This window comes from Lytechinus variegatus, chromosome 6 (genome assembly GCF_018143015.1).
Source record: "Lytechinus variegatus isolate NC3 chromosome 6, Lvar_3.0, whole genome shotgun sequence".
Lineage (NCBI taxonomy): Eukaryota > Metazoa > Echinodermata > Echinoidea > Temnopleuroida > Toxopneustidae > Lytechinus > Lytechinus variegatus.
In genome coordinates this window covers 31,091,603-31,114,683 of record NC_054745.1, presented here as the reverse complement: position 1 = coordinate 31,114,683, position 23,081 = coordinate 31,091,603, and the positions used below count along the sequence as shown (strand labels likewise).

Genomic DNA, 23,081 nt, shown 5'->3' with positions numbered 1-23,081 from the left:
ATCTTTGTCACTCGATTTAAAGGGTCTGAATGTGCAGCCTATAATGCCTTGTGTACTGAAGGCCTAAGGCAGCAAGTATTATGTGCTACATGTAGTCTTTGCGTGGAGACCCAGTTGCAGGTCAAAGTCTCAATCAGGGTATGTGGAGTAGCGTTTTGTAAATGCTTATACGCATTTCTCTACCGAGAACTGAGTCGATGGCAAGAGAAGAAATCTAACTTTCTGCTTTTTCACATGATACACAGATCTGTATCTTTTCCAATTACATTTATATCAAGCCTCTCGATCTGTATATGTACACTGTATGTATCCTGTTTTATTGTTTCATTCATATCAAATCTGTACTACTATCTTATTATTGCAAATATGATTATTATTGATCATCATTTTTAATATAATAATAGCTGTATTATTCTTGTTATTCTTATCACTACTAATAGTATTAATATTATTATAATAATTATTATTATTATTGATTAACCTTTAATTATTATTATCATTATCATTATCATTATTATTATTATGATTATTATTATTATTATTATTATTACGACTTGAGGTTTCATCCTACAAAATTTTCTTTGCAGCCTAAGTCAGTGTTTTGTATATACTGATTGTGTGTTTTCCTGAATAAATTGAGCAATGTACTTTTCAGAATATATACTCGACTAACATTTCAAGTCTTATGTTGCTACATAAAAAAAATGTTGTGAATTCAATAAAAATGGTTAATTGTGATGAGAGAAGATACTTTGTACAAAATTTTACTTAATGGTGGTCTTGTGTGAACACAGCTTCAAGTACATCAATTTTACATTCCCCATTAAAGCCACTCATGTTGAGACTTGATTCTATAATTTTTATTAGACTCCCTCCGTGGGAATGACTTCTCTTGCACTGGGGCTCGGGGCAAATTTGTCCTGAAAATGGCGCCAAAGCTCTGGAAGAAAAAAGGAGCCCAGAAATTAAAACTGGGTCTAAGCAAACTCTAAACTATGCAACGAATTCTGGTTGAATGACTTGAAAAGCACCCCAAGAAAAAAAAGTCACTGGCCCCTCCCTACTCTTTTGAATAAGACTTCCACAGGTCAAAAGCTTGTCATCATCTCAGTGAAAATCTGGATTCTTATTGGCTAATGAGCAATTTTGCAATTGTAGATCTATGCCTATTCAATACCTGAAAAATCTTAAGACACAAGGTAATTTTTAAAAGTGGTATTTGTGAGAATTGGTAGTACTTTGGGACTTTTGGATCTGATATAGGTGGAAGTATGGAGGTATTGTAAATTCAATCGGACATGGAACATAAAAAGGAACAAAAGTCAGCTGAAAAATGAAATCATTTTCAATGTTGCTGATGAAACAAGCTTGGTAATTTTTCATTTAAATTCTGAAATTACATTATCAGCCATTTGACTAGTCATAACATGGATCCACTCCTCATGATGTACATGTATTAACATTTTTTTTTTCAATACATGAAAATTAAGAATGAACATTGCCGTTTTGATAAGAAAAAAGTTTTCACCTAATTAAAGCTCTCTGTTTTGGTTTGATCTGTCGATATGCAAAGACATCAGGGGGGCATTTCATGGAACAAATAGTCATGAATTTTCACTAACAATTGTTACAAGCTACTGAAGACATCAGGCGGGCATTTCATGGAACAAATAGTCATGAATCCTTGCATCTGATTGGTTCGGAGCAAATTTGTCAGTGAATGATCAATGAAAAGACAATTCATGAAACACTACCCTGATGTCATCTCTCTGACTCAAAATCAAGATTTGATCTGTAAACATTAGATAAAGAGATCCTCTTCTAAAGAATTTAATCTCGTTTCTGTTTGCAGAACAAGAGATTTATCTATCAATAGATACCTGTACTTTGGGAAATAGGGAGTTGTGCAATTATAAGAACATTGATGTACAAATCAAAGAAGGAAAAGCTGACTTTTGAAATTATATAGTCTTGTTGACAAAACCATTTTTTAAATCTTGATGAGTATTACCCGGTATTCATTGTAGGTGTCTGCAGTAAATAAACATCTAGTTCAATATATTAAGGTTCATAAACAGGTGCCGCGGAAGCGGGGGGAGGGGTGTGGGGCTTCAGCCCCCCACTTTTTTCCAAAACCGTGTACAAAAACATAAAAATTACCATATGATTGTGATTATTTGCATGGTAGCCCCCCCCCCCCCTCTAAAAACCGCCCCTGATAAAAACAAGGGAATTCATATTTGAATGAGACTTTTCATGAGTAAATCTATCATTGAAGGCATATCTCCTTATAAAAGATAAATTACTGCTGGCTCATTAAACAAGCTTTCTTTTCTTTGCAATATGAATTTCTTCTTTCAAACCATCTTAAGTGCATATAGGCACTTGATAGTATTATTTTCATATACTAGAATAGTTATTGTGCAATTCCTTTGAAGCGAGTTGATAATATTAAAGCATGTAGTCAACACTCAAGTGTCTTGATTACCACAACCTTTGTAAAAACGGGATTGTGTTCATTTCTTTATTTTAAAAATTGTTTAAAGTTTAAATCTGATACAAGTCTTGAAAACACATTAACGGATAAACTGACGATTTGTCTATTGCCAACTCCTCCACTCATCACATGGTCTACCTTCATTTAGTCTAATGTCATTGTGTGACTTCCGTCCATCAACATTTCATCTAAGTATCAACCATTAGGTCCAATAACCATTTGGCATCTAATCACCAGTGCATCTATGATCATTTCATCTAATAACCAGTTGGTCTAATACCCATTTTCTTTCCATTCATTTCACCCAATTATCACTTATCCAATTAGACCAAATGGTTCATGGACAGAATGGATGGTGGACCAACTGGGTATTTGGCGAAATGGGGAGTGGACGAAATGGCAATTAGACCATGTGGATAGTGGACGAATTGATGATAGACCAAATGATAGTAGACGACTTGGTAATTAGACGAATTGGCATTGGACATATTGGAAATTAACCTGTACATGTATTAAGCTTGCTATGATACGCAGATGAATGTTCCTGCTGTCTTTCTGGCAAGGTTTGGCACATACTTTTTATTTAAAATGGAACCACTCTCTTGTCCAGTTCAAGATGAATTCAATAGGATGGAGTATGGCTCATTAATTTGTAAACTGATCATTGAATATGATTCCACATTTATAACCCAGTTTGTTGATACATTGGAGAATCCTTAGGAAAATATTCAATATCAATAACTGACACTTTAGAGATTAGCTAGATTACAATGTTACTCTATACTTAGCAGAGAATTAAGCCATTTTTTGTAGATCTGAATCCTCCACAACCCTAAAGAATACATCTTACACTAGACCCCTTTTCCCTATATGGTTACTACCGGTACTTTACCCAAATATCCAGACATTTCACTTTAATACAACTGGGCACCAGACAGCAAAGGGAACTAGGCCAGATTGTAGTACAAAACAGTGTATATAATGGGAAAGATTTAGCCTATAACACATATTTTATTACTTACGTTAAAAACGCGTCATCGTATCAGATTTCTGACCTTTGACCTTCATGCTCGTCCGAGGAGGCGGTTCCAAGGCCTCATCTTTGCCATCCAAGGACACATTCCCTGAGCTCCCATGGCTTGAATTAAGCGATGACTGCGACTTGCCACGTAGGACCCTGGGAGGTGCTGAAGGTCTGGATGGCTTTTGGATCGGAGCGGGGGACTCCCCGTCGCTGTTTGGCATGGTTTCCAGCGGGGGTGGGCGTGGGGGCTTGGTACCAGTCGGTGTCCCCGGGGTGTCGGGTTGATCAACACTCTTTTGCCTGTCTCTGGGTTTCTTGGCGGACTTGTCAATGGTGCTGTAGACTGGTTCTGCGATAGGAGGTGGTGGCGGCTTCTGATCGGGGCGGGGGCTTGCCACGATTGTCGCCGATTCTGTAGGCAAGGGTTTAATGTCGATGGACTCATAATCGAGAGAGTGATCATCCTCCTTGTGATCGTTATACTCCTCAGCTGTTGGGAAATTATCATCATACGACGGAACCTGCTGACTTTGTGAGAATTCTTTAGATACCTTCTTGTCTTTGACCTGTGCGTATGCAACGTCGACCGCAACATGGGTTGGTTCGTCGCTAGAAGAACCAAGTCTAAGGTACCCATCCTCATCCACAGTGAGCTTGCTCAAGGAGCTTTTGGGAAGCACTACATCCTGAACAAACCTCCGCTGCCTAATAAATTCATCGAAACACCCAGTCACAAGGACTTCATATGCGCTGTTCTGTCTCGTGTATACAAGTGCATGAATGAACTCGGGAAAGTAATACCTTGTGATGCACAGGTCCATGAAATTCTTATCACTGGGGTCCCTGCTTTGCAGTAGTTTTTGATAGTCCTTTCCCTCAGTCTCTTCTGCAGCATTGTCCTTGTCCTTGGACTTTATCCACAGCGAGCAGACTTTAGATGCAATGTCTTCGCGGATCTGCATTGCCATCACACTATCGCTTGTCAGCTCGAAGACACTGACACGCGAAACACCGTTCTCATCATTCTGCGGGTTCTCTGCCAGGATGGTGTGTAGAGTTTCAATGTTCATGGTATAAACACGGATCGGTGCTGCTTTCAAAGGCACCAGGGCATATACCTTGGTGCCTTTCTTAAGCATCTTGTATTTTATATCGATAAGATCGATACCAACGGCCTGTAGTGTCTGGGGATCCAAACCTCCCTCGGATCCTTTGATGAAGTCCCAAAAAGGCAAGGCCTTTCTGGCGTTGAGATCCTTGAGGATTTTCTCAATGTCTTCGGCTGCCATGGTGATGACCTCACCTGACCCAATGATAGCATCTATAAATAAATGGAAAGAAAGTTGACATAAAACAAATGAAGTTGGCCAAGAAGGACCAGAGGAGGATTTGCAGCAAAAGTTTTATCACAATGATTTCCATAGGGTTCCTTTTCATGATAAAGATCTTGGAAATACAGTTTAATCAAAGATGTTCTGAAATTAAAGAATCAATGACTTTAAAGGGATGGTCCGCGCTGAATACATTGGAGTAGAATTCACAGAGGAAAATGCTGAAAATTTCATTAAAAATTGGGTAACAAATACATAACAAAGTTATTGATTTTTATCAATATTTTGTGAAAATAGTCAAAAGCACATTGTCATGAAGATTCATTAGGTAGGCTGATGATGTCATATCCCAACTTTCACTTTTCTTATGTTATTACATGAAATCATTTTTTCACACATGTGTATTATGTCTCCATTATGATGAAATACATTGTAAGTTACGGCAATAAATGAGTAATGTACTTTATTAGGTGCCAATCCAATTGTTTTATTTCTTGGTAAAAAAAATGAATAAATCTAATTTCATATAATTAAATAAAATAAAGAACAAGTAGGGATATCACATGATCAGCCCACCTAATGAATATTCATGAAGACATGCCTAGAATCTTTTAACCAAAATAATGCAAACCTTTTTTAATTCAATGAATGTGTTAAATTTGTGATCCGATTTTGATCAATTCTCAGTATTTTGTTCTGTGAATTTTATTCCATTCTATGGAGATTAAATATTTTTTGCCTTTTGTTGAGTAAAATTACAGACATTTCCTTGGGAGCCTTCATGATGTTTTATTTTTGTAAAGCCTCCATTTCTAGATGCAAAATTTTGCCCCCAAGACAATGAATCATGATGACCGTGGACCCAGACGCCCTGTCGACTCCAAGACGGCCCTGGGCTTGTTTCATAAAAAATTATTGTCTTTCTGTTAATGCCCACAATCATTACATTGATTATTATGGCATATGAATGTCAAGATTGACTTGACCTTAATCTTGCTGGGACCAGCAGGTGCAATACACCGGGTAAACACCCTACTCTTTGACGAATAGTGTATTGGTTTTAATGTGCGTAGGTTGTGACTCTCCTATACACAGGATCAACATTTGCATTCCTTCTGGATGGAGTGTTTTCCAAAGGTATTGACACCTGCACTGAATAGAGTGGTGAGGCATGCCTACACACAAAGCTATAATATAGCACCATATTTTTTTGCAATAGCACTTACAGTTTTAAGCTACTGAAATTATTTGATTTGACTGGCTGATAGATAGTGATAGAATGAACTTGTTACAGAATTTGTTCCATTGTTGTTACACTGGAACAAGTCACTCTGGAACGGGACCCATGCAGACCATGGTCGTGGAGCAGAGCCCATCAGGGTACAAGGCGATCAACTTAGTCTTGGACTTGGAAGAAATTCAGGGGGGGGTGCGAGAACTGAACTGTCATTGTGAGATTGTCTTAGTTTGATTTATATTCGGACTCAGGTAGGGTCAACATAAAGCATAGACCAAAAGCTTCAGTCTCTGTATTTTAGTTGTTCCGCTGAACTGCGTTGGCTCCAAAACATTAATAAAATGTCAGATCTGAACATGAGGGGTTCGATGTCCCGCTCATGCCGAAACACGTCTGACAAAAAATCTGATGCAATAGCGTTGTGTGTTAGCGTGCCTCACCACTGTATTCAGTGCAGGTGTGAATGCAGTTGGAAAACACAAATGTTGGTCCCGTGTATAGGAGAGTCAAAACCTATGGCTATGCACGTTAAAATACACTATTCGTCAAAGAGTAGGGTGTTCACCCGGTGTATTGCACCTGCCGGTCCTGGTAAGTCAAGTCAATCTTGACGTTCATATGCCATAATAATCAATATAATGATTGTGGGTATTAACGGAAAGACAAGACAAATTGTTAAATAAATCCCCAGAGATGGTTATTCCTGTCTACATAAAGCAAAGCTTTTTGTCATTCAGAGCTCTATCTTCAGAGTTCAGACTACATGCAGTAGACAACCTTGTTCTTGAATGAGTGGTAGACAGCCGTCTGTTTCGAGGAGTTTTCCAACATATTATATATTTTTTTTACTTTGTGAGTGGAGCCCGCGGAGTTCACCGGAAGAGAGATGGGAGTTTGGTCTATAAGTCATAGACCTAGTAGGAGTAGGATAAGACTACATGTACAGTAGCTAGAAATATAGACTATATTTCTAGCTACAAAAATCAAACTGTTTGGGTGGATCTATCTATGACTATAAATTTATAGTCACAGATCAACACAAACAGTTTGATTTTTGTACTTGAATTGGGCATTGCCCGTACAGTAGCAACAGGACAGTACAGTCGACAGAACTCTCATTCATGTCCGCCGAAACTCTCCCGGTCAAGCTGATCTCTCACCCGAGTCATACTCAAAATAGGAAGCCACTACCGTAGTTAGTACTATTAGCCAGTGATGCAAGGTGGCCAAAATAATAACGCCACAATTGCAATTAGCAGATCCACACGGTCGGTGGTGTGATCATTCGACGCGAAGATCATTACCGTACTACTGTTAAACTTTCACTGAATTAAAGCAGAATTTAACTCACCAAAATAATTCCCGGGATAAATTATCAGTTTTCTACTCGTCCAACGGTACGTGTCCTTGGCCTGGTAATGCAATGCCAATGCGCTGTTGAGCTCAGTGTGGCCAGCGCTCAAAATGAAATTATGCTAGGGAGGACCGCAAAATTATGCTAAAATTATGCCAAATGAAATAACAACATGGAGCAGCAAAAAATACTAAATTACGCTAAAATTTATGCAAAAATGGGAGAGATGACTTAACATTTTTTTGAAATCAAATGAAATAAATAAATATGTCTATATAAATAAAATAAAACTATTAAAAAAACAAAAAATTGAAAAATAAAATTTGATTTTTTTTTTGAAAATTATAAAATCAAATATAAAAAAATAATAAAAAAATTGACAATTTAATTACAATAATCAATTTGCTAAGTAGATGCAAAAATGCAATGACTTGCACGGTTCTCATGCACTGGGAGAAGCCTGAAAGAAGGGGCGGGGGGTATGAAAACCTGTATGTATCTTGTCCAGATTGTGAAGACTTAAAAAAAACATAAACAAAATATTGGCCTGAGCCCCCCCCCCCCCCCCCCACACACACAAAATGCATCCAGCCTTGCATCGCCACTCACACCCTGCCTGTCTTTATTCTAATCTTTAATAAACAAAATAGTCAAGCTTGCTGAAAAGGGGTATAGTTCTATATTCAAAATAAGTCTTTTAGATCCTGCATGGGAATACTTGGTTGACATAGTAACCGAGGGGGAAACTTTCTTGTCGTAAGCATGTAAAATTCATGTTATATCTTTTTTTCTGTATGATGCTGCAGGAATTGCTTCAAATCTATAAAAGACGATTAACAACATTATTGAATATTTCTGTCTCAAATTTTGTGACTGCTTAAAATAAAATTTAAAAATGGTATATTTTTTTTCTCAACCCATTTGTTCTTTAACTGCGATTATGACATCATGAATCAACATCTGTCATGCGCTATGCACAACTGAATTACAACCAGAGAAAGAACACAAAATGACGCATATAGATGTCTGGTATAATTATTGGCATCTGCAGCTTATTTGTGAGGTATTTTCAGAGAGACCCTGAGTCAACATAAGTATTTTGATATAATCTATAATGTGTGCATGCACAAAATGAAATACCTCAGACTTCTGACCTTTAAACTCATGACTTAATATCAAATCTATATACAAGCATAACAATGCATCTACCAACATGTATAACAATTACATAGCTACCAAAATTCAGAAGCAGATAACAGTCTTACTTCATGAAAACAGGAGTACACATGTACTTGCCAACTGCATACATTTTACATGGGAATTGACCGACATATAAGCTAGATTCTGCAATTCGCACACTAACGGGAGGGAGTACCTCTTTTTGGTTTTGAATAGAATTGGTTGTAAGGCTATGCAGTTAAGGTATAACAAGGCATGTATATTTGTTAGTTGTCAAAGTTTGCAAAGCATATGAAAATAACTACAAAAGTAAAGTTTGAGGTATAACAAGTCATCAAGTTTGAGGTATGGCAAGGCATCTCATAGTAAAATTCAAGTGTAATGTATAAAAAAGACAAGTGGAAAGACAGCAGCAAGTTTCATGTATGTACCCGGTATATCAAGGTATCTGAACACACGAGTTTCAAGTTTAATGTATAAAAAGGCATGTGGAAAGTGAAAACACAGAAGTCAAGTCAAAGGTCCAAGGCATCTGATGACACATGTACCTAAACCATTCAAGTTTATAAGGTATATCAAGGCATCTGAAAACACCTACAACATTCAAGTTTAAGGTTTAACAAGACATCTGGAAAAAAAAAGTTTAAACAAATTTCGAACATCAATTCTAAAAACAGATAATTAGACTTGCCAGTGGCGTACCGTGGGTCACGGCATTGGGGGGGGCACCAGCAAAAATTTCGGGTCACTTAGGGAGCGCGCGAAGCGCGCTCAGTTGTCAGGTATACTGACCTAATAGAGATATTTTAAGGACATGCAGTGCCATCAAACGAATATGTATCTCACTGATTAAATAATGCGAGCGTGAGCTGAAAATTTTTGATATTGAGGGCTAAAAATTGACATTATAAGCGAATTGTTTTGTAATCATGATACTTAACTGTCTCGTTAAACAAACAATGCGAGCGCGAAGCGCGAGCTAAAATTTTTGTATATACTGACCCTAAACAAGGAAATTTTAAGGATTATATGTTAGAATCCATTAAGAGTATAAATATCTCACCATAGTCATCTAATGCTATAGTGCCATCCTTTGCTGATTTAAATTGTTAGAATTACATCAAAACACAGTCATGAAGCACCTTTTGTAGTCATGTAATCACGATTATCATACGTATCTTACTAATCAAATACTGCAAGCGCGAAAGTGCGAGCTGAAAATGTAGGAAATATAGACCTGAAGAGGGGCATTCTAAGGGTTGTTTGTAGGAATTCTCTAAGACCCTACGTATTTGACTAACCAAATGATGCGAGCGCGAAGCGCGAGCTGAAATTTTTGTATATATTGACCCCAAACATGGATATTTTAAGGACTATAGTTACGAATCCATTTAGTCAGAGTATACATATCTCACCATAGTAATCTAATGCAAGTGCCAAGCGCTTGCTGATTTTGTTAGAATTATATCTAAACACATGGAGCACTTTTTGAAGTCATTGTAATCATGATTATCATACGCATCTCACTAATGAAATACTGCGAGCGCGAAGCGCGAGCTCAAATTTTTTGATATTCAGATCAGAAAAATCGACATTTAAGGACTGATTTTAGGAGTTCATGAAGAGCAGAAATCTCACCAATCCACTAACATGACTAATGCGAACGTTAGCACGGACAGGAAATGTTTTATATTAAGACCTTAAAATAGGGCAATAACTTTCAGTAGTCATAAAAAAGAATATATTACTACTTAAAACAATAATAACTCTAATTGAGAGGAAATGTATTATTTTGTTGTACATTGATTTGAAAACGGGAGGCTTTAGTACAGCAGTTTTATATATCTCGTTAAAAAGTCTATGTGAGCGCCAGGAACAATGAAGACACAATTAAGCAAAAAAGTAAAGTTGTGAAAAAATGCTTCTTATGTTACATAACATAATATAATACTATGATAAACAATTTCTTCTTTCCCCCACTACGTTTCTCTTCCTTTTTCCCTCTTTTTCTCCTTTTCCCCGTTTTTTTTTTTTTGGCCAGCCGATTGGGGGGGCACGTGCCCCCACATGTCCCCACATGGTTTCACCAAAAAAGTCCAAATTATGCTAAAATTATGCTAAATTTTGTCAAATTATGCCAAGCATAATGCCAGATGCTGAAGCGGTCCAAATTATGCCAAAAAGCATAATTATGCCAACTCTGGCAACTCAACTTGAGCTCTCTGTTTGCGGAAGTAAATTGCTAGATAATCCAACGTGGGCATCCCCAGGCCCAGTGCGTGTGATACATACATGTTGCATGTTGTACACGTACGTAGGCTACGTAGCTAGTGATCAATGGTTGTGCGATAATTTCATATGCCACGCCCCCTTTTCTTTGTAACGCGTGTAATGTAACTTCTTTGGATGGGGCGGCGGTGATGGAGGGGGGATGGTGGAACGGGGTGAACCTATAGACGAAATATATTCTCTCCCCACCAACCGTGCATTCTGTATTCAAGAGACACACATTTTTTTTTTTTTTTTGAAAGAAGAGCTTTATGGCCCTTGCATTTCCCAAAAGGAACAAATTCCAGAAGATTTCTAATATTTTTTTGTAGGCCGTTACGAGTTTCACTAAATCTATACCCCCCTTTTTTTTCCTCGATTCCCTTCTCATCAATAGTCTGCAGGCACATGCAGAAGTCATTGGTTTTTCACAATTTGCATAATGCGTAGTCTGAAGTAGTGAGAACAGATTCACTACTTGTATGTATATACTGTGGTTGCCTTTTAATATTCTGCAGTTGGGCCATATTAATAGCTCTATGGTCTAACTCTCTTAAGAAGCCTAAATGATGTTGCAAAAAGGGCTAAAACTGCAAAACTTGGAATGATCAAGAGGTATTTCAAAGCATTCAATGAGAAAGGATGGCTCAGGCTTTATAAAGCCACAGTGAGGCCTACTCTGGAACATTGCAACTTTGCATGGGCTCCTTTATAGAAAAGAGATGAAGATCTCACTTGAAAAGGTACACTGTAAAAACTGCGGTGTTAAAACTGACACCAATGGGTGTTAATAGAGGACCAAAGAGTGTAACTGTAACAACCATATGTGTTGTAATAACACCTTTAGTTGTAAAACTAACACCACCAATTTAACACCAGTGTAAAATAACTGGTGGTCCTCTATGTACACCGGTTAACAACACAGTTTTTGCTGTGTATAAAGAGCAACCAGACTATTACCTCATCTCCGTCATCTAGACTATCCTGAAAGGCTGAAGGCTTAAAACTGCCTACTCTATCAGAGCTGAACTGATCCAAATATACAAAATTTCAAAAGGACTTGATGAATCGACCTTAACAACTTCTTTGAGAGTGATGTTCATGGTAGAACCACAGCATGAAATTAAGGGAAAAAAAACAGATGCAAATTGTAAATAAGGCAAAATGCATTTTCAATTAACTTGAATGCTTCACCAGAGGAAGCAGTTTCTGCATTTATTGTCAATGTGTTTAAATCAGCTATTGAGAGGCACTGGAAAAAAACATCTACTAAAGTTTTTATCCTACCAGAGGCTATCAAACGTAACTATAGGGGCAAATTAGCTACAAGCTTTACGTCTATACATCCAAGTAAATAAACAGTTTTAAGAATGCGTTTACAGTTCACAGAACATGTTTCCTATCTTTATCATAATTGAGCCTTTCCTCATGGTTTATTTGAGTAATTATTCCCAGACAGTTATCATTTTTGAGTGTCAAATGAGCTTAAAAATTAAACTTTTACATTTAGAGATACCCGACATTCACAATTGGCTTTCTTATCTTGACCCTTTCCTCCTGGTTCAATTATGGAGAGAGCCATTTTAGTAATTATTCCGAGACAGTTATGAATCATTATTTTTGAGTGTCAAATGAGCTGACAAATCGAACTTTTACATTAACAGATACCTGTCACAATTGGCTTTCCATAGTTAATGGTGAAGTCCACCCAAGGAAGAAGTTTATATGACTAAAAAGAGAAAAATTCAACAAGCATAACACTGAAAATTTCATCAAAATCGGATGTAAAATAAGAACATTATGACACTTTAAAGTTCTGCTTATTTTCACAAAATAGTTATATGCACATCCTGGTTGATATGACATGCAAATGAGTAGACTGATAATGTCATCTACTCACTATTTATTTTGTATTTTATTATATGAATTGTGATATATTCTCATTTTCTTCTCATTGCCAAGTGAAATGACGATTAATTTCTCTCTGAACATATGGAATGAGCACTGTACAGTACTATATGGTTCAGTCAAGTTGGTCCTTATTGTCAAATCTGTAAAATATGAAACAATGTATAATTCAAACAATAAACAAGGCATACACCAAGCGTTCTCTCACCTGCATATTGCAGTCATGAAGAGACTGCATGTCAAAACTATGCTATATGACTTCTGAGGCTGTCAGCAGTTCAAGGTTAGGGGTGAATTGTGGTTCTAACATACATATGCATTAATGGTATAGGCCTACTTTATCCCTAGAAAATCACATAACACTAAGAATGCTGTTAATACTATGAAGCTATAATTGTTTCCATGCAAGTAAGGAAATGAATGTAAGTGAAAAAGAATGTAATTGATAATAATGTGAGTAAAATTGTAACATTATGTTAATTATTAAGGTGTAATGAAATGCCAATCTTTAGCATTATGTTGGATGATGGTAGGGACATAAATTTTCTCAATTTGTTTTGTACAGTCTACCCTATTACCAGAACATGCACATACAGCAAATCTGAAGGGTAACATTTAAGAAACTTTGACAGCTTTTCTATTGTACCATTGGCAAATTTGTGTGAATATTATAAATGGTGCCAAGAACTATAGCTCATTCAATAAATATCAACAACAGTTTAGTAAAATACAAAATCTGGTTCAGGTATAGAGAGTACTGAGTTCTGAAGTAAAATGTTAGTGTTAAAAAGTATAAAGTTCATGTAATTAGAGGAACAAAGTAGTGTGAAAGTTCATTGACCTTTGACTATTCAACTCACATTCGAACCTGACCTTGCACCTTCAAGAGATGCACCTCCGTTACAAGTTTGGCGATCCCACCTCGAAGCTATAGAAAGTTATTGCGTGTACAACACAGCACAGTGCCAGTCATGGAAAGTTCATTGACATTTGACCTTAATCAAATTTAACTCACATTCGAACTTAATTGGGATGCACCTTCAAAAGATTGGACCTCTTGTATGAATTTGGCAATCCTACCTCGAAGATATAGAAAGTTATTGGGTGTACAACACAGCACAGTGCCAGTCATGGAAAGTTCATTGACCTTTGACCATATTCAAATTCGGCTCACATTTGAACTTGACCTGCACCTTCAAGAGATATGGACCTTTGTTATGAATTTGGTGATCCCACCTCGAAGCTATAGAAAGTTATTGTGTGTACAACACAGCACAGTGCCAGTCATGGAAAGTTCATTGACCTTTGACCTTATTCAAATTCGACTCATATTCGAACTTGACCTGTGCCTTCAGGAGATGGACCTCTGTTATGAATTTGGCGATCTCACCTCGAAGCTATAGAAAGTTATTGTGTGTACAACACAGCACAGTGCCAGTCATGGAAAGTTCATTGACCTTTGACCTTATTCAAATTCGACTCATATTCGAACTTGACCTGTGCCTTCAGGAGATGGACCTCTGTTATGAATTTGGCGATCTCACCTCGAAGCTATAGAAAGTTATTGTGTGTACAACACAGCACAGTGCCAGTCATGGAAAATTCATTGACATTTGACCTTAATTCGACTCATATTCGAACTTGAATTGTGCCTTCAGGAGGTGGACCTCTGGTGATGCCACCTCAAAGCTATAGAAAGTTATTAGGTGTACAACATGCAGTGCCAGTCATGGAAAGTTCATTGACCTTTGACCTTATTCAAATTCGACTCATATTCGAACTTGACCTGTGCCTTCAGGAGATGGACCTCTGTTATGAATTTGGCGATCTCACCGGCACCTCGAAGCTATAGAAAGTTATTGTGTGTACAACACAGCACAGTGCCAGTCATGGAAAGTTCATTGACATTTGACCTTAATTCGACTCATATTCGAACTTGAACTGTGCCTTCAGGAGGTGGACCTCTGGTATGAATTTGGTGATGCCAACTCAAAGCTATAGAAAGTTATTAGGTGTACAACATGCAGTGCCAGTCATGGAAAGTTCATTGACCTTTGACCTTATTCAAATTCGACTCATTCCTACATAGCGAATGGTAAAAAATCAATAAAATGTCATTTTCTCAGAAAATTGAAAATGGTTTTCACTGTACCTTTTGTATATCAATGGACAAATTATTTCATACCCGATCATGAATAGAAAACAAAATTAAGTCATCAGGAACCATGCAAAATTTGAAATTCATGCATTTTATATTACATAACACATGGGGCAGCTGCTCGTTTATGACGTCACAAATCCAAAACTTTGAACTCTAATAACTTTCTTACTCTTTAATGGATTTTCCTCAAACCTTCACCAATATTTTTTTACTATTTTTTCTGCTATTTTTGCAACAAAGTTTTCTTCAGGGTAAACTTCCCCTTTAATGACCTTTGGAGTAGGTCATGTGATCTGAAACACAAGCAGGATCAGGATGTTCAGTGATACTTGATTACTTTTACGCTCTAGTTTTACAAACTAGACCGATACAATTTCACAGTTATGATGGTAATTCAACAAATACCCCTAACTTGACCAAAGTTCATTGACCCTAAATGACCTTTGACCTTGGTCATATGACTTGAAAATCAGGCAGAATGTCAAGTAATACTTGATTAACCTTATGGCCAAGTTTCATGAACTAGGTCTATATACTGTCTAAGTTATGCTGTCATTTCAAAAACCTAACCGTCGGTTAAGATTTGATTTTGACGACGCCGCCATCGGTTTTATAGTCTCACTCTGCTATGCAGGCGAGACAAAAACAGTGTTAACAAAATTTGGACATATTTGGCTTCCCATAAATTTAGCACAGAGTTAATATATAAAACCTGACTTCAGACTATATAATAAATCACCACAAACTGAACGAGTCTGGTTTAAACGTGTTGTTTTTTTATTATACCATGATACACCTGGCAAAATAGCTTAATCAAGTAACACATAAACCATATACAGCAACAAAAAAACATGATTCTATTATGAACTACAATTACAATGTACATACATATATATGGGACTACCACTGTCTACGTAGACATGATAGTCTAAAAACTACTCACATATTGCCCACAAAAAAATGAGAAATAAAGAGAATGAAATAGTATTTACAGGATTATAAATAGGTTAAAATTCAAATGAACACATTGACATATTTGGAGAGTAAAAAAAATGTCAAAATAAACAAGCATTTGAACATGTACTGATCAGCGTATTATAGGTTGGCAGGGGAGTGTTTCATAAAACAGAAAGTGATTTTACCTATTTGTTCTAAGCTATTGAAATCCTTGCATATGATTGGATCAGAGCAAAAAAAAAAAATTCAAAGTGAACAAAGTCTTATTCCTGATGAAACCTTGAAGAAAGCATCACGATAAAAAAAAGAGGAATACATACTTCACTTTTCTAGGATAGACATGAATAGAAATAAGTTTTTAACACCATGAAATCAGGGAGCGGTGTTTCACAAAAATTTAAATTGGACTGAAAATCTCAAATTAATTCCCACTTTCGTGTGGTGTAAAATGCATCACTGCATAAGCCAGATCCTGGTCAAAGGACGCACCATAGAGCACTTTTTTTAATCAATGAGTACATCGTGTGTGCATTGGAACTTAAAGTGTGAATCTTAGATTGATTCTTTGTGAAACCTTCCCCCCAAGCATCCAATATTCAACAAATAATTCTTAATGACAACAAAATGGAATACCTGGTATGTCTGCTTTTCTAAATTTGGGGGTATGTTTCACAAAAGTCTTCAATTTACAAAAAACTGCTACATGAAGAGTCATAAGAAATATACCCATATGTTTTACGAAAGTTGGACTGGGTTTTGAAAAATTGAAGTTTTCATTAAAGCATTGCTAAAAGTAAGGATTATATTGTTTAATAGCTCATAATGACTATTTCCGTTTCCCCCACAAGTATTGTTTATCTTTTGACGGTACCAATATTCATCTAGATTCATCATACTCCGACCTAAAACGCCCGACAAGTCATTTCATGAAACGCCCCCCGATCTTCAGAGCATACTGAAAGAAACACTCTAAAACACTCTTTGGTCCTATGAACCATGCAGAAGTCAACTATGCACCTTTGGTGCATGTTTTGAAACTCAAAGCAAGGTTTATAAGATAAGGCTTAGCAGAAAATAATTTCTATGCAGACAAATGCAATCCGCACCCTCGTGGACCCTCGGTCTTGCAAGATCGCAAGTTTCTTGCAATGCCCCATAAGGATCTATCTATATGAAGATTGAAAATTGATGTTCTGTGTATGCTTTTCAGATCAGTTTCTTTACCACAGACTCTCCTTAACCCCTACATTTTTTTTTGTGGAGGGGGTGGGTTCAGCGTGTCTTTCTTAACGCCTCAACCCAGGACAATATTGCAAAGCTCATGAATATCGATGATTTTGCCATACAGCGCGCAATTAACGTGAAATTTTGACTTCCGTGATTGGCTAATGCTTAGTCCCGCTTCTCCTATGAAGCCAGGTTTGGTTTCAGGCTATATAGCTCTTAGCACCGTAATTGCCTAGCTAGCAACGCAATAGACCAGCTATCCTTACTTTTGAGCTGAACCAGATAGTATATAACTATGCTAGCCCACTTTGTACAATGTAGTCTGAACACATAATATGAGTACCAAAGTTATGGACCTGGCCAATACACCGACTTCAAAGTGACTTATTATGTATTCATGAGGTCATATCTCAGGCCCCCATGGACCAATTCTCACCAAACTATGAAAGTGGGGGTTTTATCAAAAATGCTGAAATGCCAAAAAAAAAAAAATTGTGACGTCATCACTTCGGTACTCTATGTGCTATGCTTTAACATGGAATATTTGTGGGACTAAGATCCCCCCTTAGCATCACCAATTTCCCGGGATTAGGGATATGTAGTCTGAAAAGCATAACGTAGTTACATCATCAAAAACAGTCCGTTCACATTATGATTAAGTGGATCTATCAAGCATTCAATTGAACACAACCAAATCATATTTTCTCGAACCAAGTACTACGGCAACGTGAACTAGCTTCATGATGCCGACAAAGGTTTATGCATAGCCCACCAACGATTTCAACATCTGCTAATTCTGGTCAACGGGTGAGACAAATATACATATACAGAATATTTGAATACAGAATACATTTAAAATAAACAAAGAAATTTTTAAAAATCCATATTTTTGATCCATTTCCATGAGAAAATCAACACTCAAACCGCCTATAACAATATTCCATCATCCATAAAGGATTGTATTGGATAGTACTACGGTATTGACAAAGATAAAAACGAGCAAAAAAAGTGTCGTACAAGGCATGTTTACACTGTACAGTTATATTTTCAGAATATTTTCAGTACACAGACCTATCCACAGGCAAACTCAATAAACCATGTTCAGGGTGCTGTAGGACAAGGTATCGCTATTAAAGGGGAAGTTCACCCTGAAGAAAACTTTGTTGTAAAAATAGCAGAAAAATTAGTAAAAAATATTGGTGAAGGTTTCAGGAAAATCCGTTAAAAAGTAAGAAAGTTATTAGAGTTCAAAGTTTTGGATTTGTGACGTCATAGACGAGCAGCTGCCCCATGTGTTATGTAATATAAAATGCATGAAGTTCAAATTTTGTATGGTTCCTGATGACTTATTTTTGTTTTCTACTCATGATCAGGTGAGAAATGATTTGTCTATTGATATACAAAAGGTACAGTGAAAACCATTTTCAATTTTCTGAGAAAATGACATTTATTTGATTTTTTACCATTCGCTATGTATGAATGCTGCTCGCATATGACGTCACAAATCAAATAATTGAAATTCTAATAACTTTTTAATTATTTGATGAATTTTTCTCAAACCTTCGGCAATATTTTTTATTTTTTCTGCTATTTTTACAATAAACTTTTTGTCAGGGTGAACTTCCCCTTTAATCGCAGATTAATTTCTTGATGATTAAAGTGATTGGTTAACATTGGTTTGACTTTTTAAAAATCTCAGCTAGAAGGTCACACTTGTCACCTGTGTCTGTGATATGTTACAAAAGTGAAGCCCAGAAAAAAATTGCGTTCGAAAATAATTATTTAGTGCTTCAAAAATTGAAATATAAAGTGACCGGAAACACCATCTTAATTTCATCCCATACACTTATGTGTACTATTTAGGCATCTATAAGACGCCTATTTACAAAATCGAGGTTAGCCTTGTAGTTTTAGATTTTCATTCTCAATAATGGTTTTCAGGGTTTATTAGTTCTAATACATGCACTTGTACACATGTTTCATCTTGGTTTGATAATTTTTTAAATCGGCTGCTCACAAAGTTAAATAATACCTTTAATTGTACACATATGCACGATCATTCACCAAGTCTTGTGCAAGCTGGCCCTGGTTGGGAGATTGAATAATGGAAAATGTACAATTAGCGTAAAATTTTGGATTTACCCAAATATTCACAATTATACTTTGCATTGAGTCATGTGCACCGCAGACAGACACAGATGTGCATGGTGTGGGACTGAACACAAATCTTCAGCCCTAATATTTCAGCTGTTTGTCACCTAGAACTGGAGGTCATCAAAAGGGCAATTCTTCACGGCTTTTACCCCCCCCCCCCCAATATTTAAGGGGTTTTTAGAGTGGGAGGATTTCCCAAAAAAAATTTGGTCCAGCATTAGTGAGACCCCTTTCATTCATTTTTTTTGTCCAATAGTAAAAACTAATAAAGGCCTATAATTTAATTTGAGCCTGTTAACGAACATTAATTAATCAAAAAATTGTTCGAAAAACACACTCTCAAAAAACAAAATTGCATTTTCCAAGAAAAGCTGAAAAACATAATCAGCCAAATTCCAAACATTTATCACTGTGAAATAGTGATGATTTTGCTCATACTTAGGATAGAAACATAGTAACATGTGGAGGAGCCGTGGTGTAGTGGTTCTGACTCTTGCCTTGTAAACAGAGGGTCGTGTGTTCGAATCCCACCACGGTTCTAGTGTCCTTTGGCAAGGCGTTAATCCACACTTTGCCACTCTCAACCCAGGTGCTTAAAAGGTACACGATAGGATGTGAAAGTCATTGTAGCTTATCCAGCTTGTCCTGTGTGCGCCTCACAGGCGACTGACTGGAATACTCCCCAGGGAGTGGAGGATGTGCACACATTGTGTGCGGGAATGACTGATTGAATCCGATGACCGGGGTAATAATATATCTGTAAAGCGCTTAGACACGTCATTCCGATGTATTAAGCGCTATATAAAAGCGGATTATTATAATTATTTTGAAACACCGTTTTCAGAAAAATGAGTAATAAAGTCACAAGAAATTTGGATAATTCATAAAAAGCTCTGAAAAACCAAAATTCACAATTGCATTCTCTTGATTCATGTCAAAAGCAGAGGTTTCATTATAAGAATAGTTACGATTGCTCATACAGTCAGGGTTCCCAAAGAAATTTGAAACCCAAATTCCATGACTTTTCTATGACTAAAATTGCTGCTTTCCCCGACTTCCTATTGATGTCCCGGGAGTTATGTAGAATTTGAGATGTCACATAACTGGGAAAAATGGAAACCACGAGCACCAATTATGCTCACAGAGTATGAGACTTGCGAGACACGACAAACTGGAAAGCTGCCATGGCCAAGAGGTAAATGCAATTCCATGACTTTTCATGAATTTTCTGAATTCCCAGACTTTTCCCTGGCTTTTCATGACCACAAAGTTTTCCAGGATTTTCCAAGACTGTGGGAAACCTGGCAGTGTGTCCCACAAAAAAGAAACCCGTTTTCAGAGATAAATTCATAATTATTAAATATGTTTTTTACTATAAATTTATTACTCATGGCAAGAGTGGAATCTCATCTCTATTTGAAACCAACAGCTTAGCAATTCAGTCACGCAAGGCAGGTTGCAAACAATAAATATTGAGGCATATCAGAAATGATTTGCGCAGGAACTCACATAAGAATCTGAATAGACTCTCATTTCAGGGATCAATGAGAGAAAGTTTACACTGAATACAAAAGAAATGCTAATGAGTCAATCGTTGAGTAAGCACGGTTGTCATTATCACGAACCAATCTTGGCCAATTTTTCTGCACAACCTGGTTTTGGCATTAAAATTCCAAACTCGTCTTGCTCAATAATGCGTGAAGTGTTTGTCACATACTAGGTATCTACATGTAGAGGAATAATTGAATTGTATGATGATATAAATGCAATATCATAATTAATTTGCCTTTGAAGAAAAAAAGATTCGGGAATTCCAGTTTCCTTTTTTCTGGGACGCACTGTAAAGCGCTGATCACTTGCTTTATCAGAAGTCTCTATGAGCTCTACAATGGTGCAGCATGATTCCCCTGGCATTAGCAGAGGAGTTGGTACCCACATCTGCAGTGGCAGACCGTGACCTCGAGGAGAAAAAGCATTGGAGGGGCACAAGCATTGTTCACAAATAATACGGTGCCCCTCCAATCACTGTCTCCTTCCGGTCATGTTCCGCCACTGCACATCTGTGCTGAAAACTTCTGCCAGGCCAATATTCACGCCACCTGGATTTAGTGCAGCAAAATGTGAATAAATTTCTTGATGAAGGATGATGCCATGGCTGGGATTTGAACCCACAACTCTCTGAGTAAAAGGTATCAAAGTCAGAACAACTTAACCACAATGCCCCCACTATACTAAAGTGAATTGTACTGAATGAACACTGAGAGCTCTGGGGAGCATTTCACGAAAACTTTTCTCATTTATTGTCAATGATAGATGTTATAAGCTACTGAAATCCTTACATCCAATTGGCCGAACGCAAAGTAGTCGATGAAAATCAATGACAAACTTTCCATGAAAAGTTCCCCCGAACTGCAAGTTGGTCCCTGGACATAAAACAGTCACAAGAAATAACCTTGTCAAAAAATACATTTTCAAGAAAACCTCTTCAATTGAATTAACAATTTTTAAACACTTTTAAACGAACAAATACGGAACTGTTGTTCAAGGACAAATAAATTTCAAGACCATGTTTTTAAAAAAACGACAAGCACAGTGTAAACATCCCTTTTAAACACGTTTTCTACAACAGTCAAAACAGCCTTCTTATGTACTTATGTAACACATATAACATATTTACATGATTTTCTTTCTCTATACACGATTAGCCATTTTCACATAATGTATTTACATTGGCATTTTACGATAACGTAGGGCATGATCGTAGTCCATGCAATCTTGTCGTTTTTTACAGGTAAATTCACAGAGTAAAATCAAATCATTACAAATTGAATGCAAAAAGTAGACATTATTCAAAATAATTTGACACACAGAATTCTTTGGACTCCACGAGCAGATTCGTCCATTATTCGCTATATTGCATCACATACATGTACAACATACATGTATATGGCTACTGCATCTGCATGAGTCTCCAACACACATATACGCGGCAAAGCGCTAACGCAGTCGCGCACCTTACACCTGAGTCACATTTGCTCTGCAGCAGCCGTACAGCGAGTCAAAATCAGCCGTTTCATTCATTTTTATTCAAACCATGTATATGTAGCTATTACCAAATAATGTTAACACAGCTGTTTGCGACTTGCCGTACTGCCGCCATAGACCAAATGTGATTGAGGTATTACTTACATTACAGGCAAGATATGAGATAGGTCCCAATGTAATGTAACACATAAATACACTTATGATTTTCATTTCTTTAAAATAAAATGACATCCAACACAAAACAAACAAATGAATAAATTTAGACTAATTTCTCAAGAGGTAGGGAGTTCACAATACTTTCCTATAAGGGATACATACACAATATAATACATTACTCGTCGTACATGATTTTACTTGTGGTTCTGTAACACAAAGGCTTGGGACAAATTGCAAATTTGAAAGAGGAATTCTCATTGGTTATTGATCAAATGTTATCACAAAATGTGTGTGAAACAATGAACTTAATTGGCCGACATAAATTTGAGTTTGAGGGCAAACCATTACGTAACCTTGCCCGGTTTGTGAGAAAGCAGCGTGTATGATACTGATAAGCCCACACGCTTACAGAAATTACAAATCTGTTCATCGCGTTTTCCAACGTTTGTTTAGGATTTCTGGAGCATTCATCGACATCACACAATGATGTAAAATCTGTCAGCTTTCCTTAGCTTTAATTGGCTGAGAAGCATGTGTCTCGGTGGTAACCGTAGGATAACGAGGGTTTCTGGGAAACTGCACC

The 23,081-nt window shown here is 36.9% G+C and overlaps 1 protein-coding gene across 1 annotated transcript; it reads right to left on the bottom strand.

The window, feature by feature from the left end:
• Positions 1–612: 612 nt before the first annotated feature.
• On the bottom strand, positions 613–7,527 carry LOC121417360. The gene is made up of 3 exons (XM_041611045.1): positions 7,441–7,527; positions 3,520–4,842; positions 613–940 (listed from the first exon to the last, which is right to left on the bottom strand). Exon 2 carries the CDS (start codon positions 4,808–4,810, stop codon positions 3,521–3,523), a length of 1,290 nt encoding a protein of 429 aa, XP_041466979.1. The 5' UTR covers positions 4,811–4,842; positions 7,441–7,527; the 3' UTR covers positions 613–940; position 3,520.
• Positions 7,528–23,081: the final 15,554 nt, after the last annotated feature.

Coding starts and splice junctions, on each gene's coding strand:
- LOC121417360 (XM_041611045.1), bottom strand. CDS start 4,810: ATGGCAGCCGAAGACATTGAGAAAATCCTCAAGGATCTCAACGCCAGA.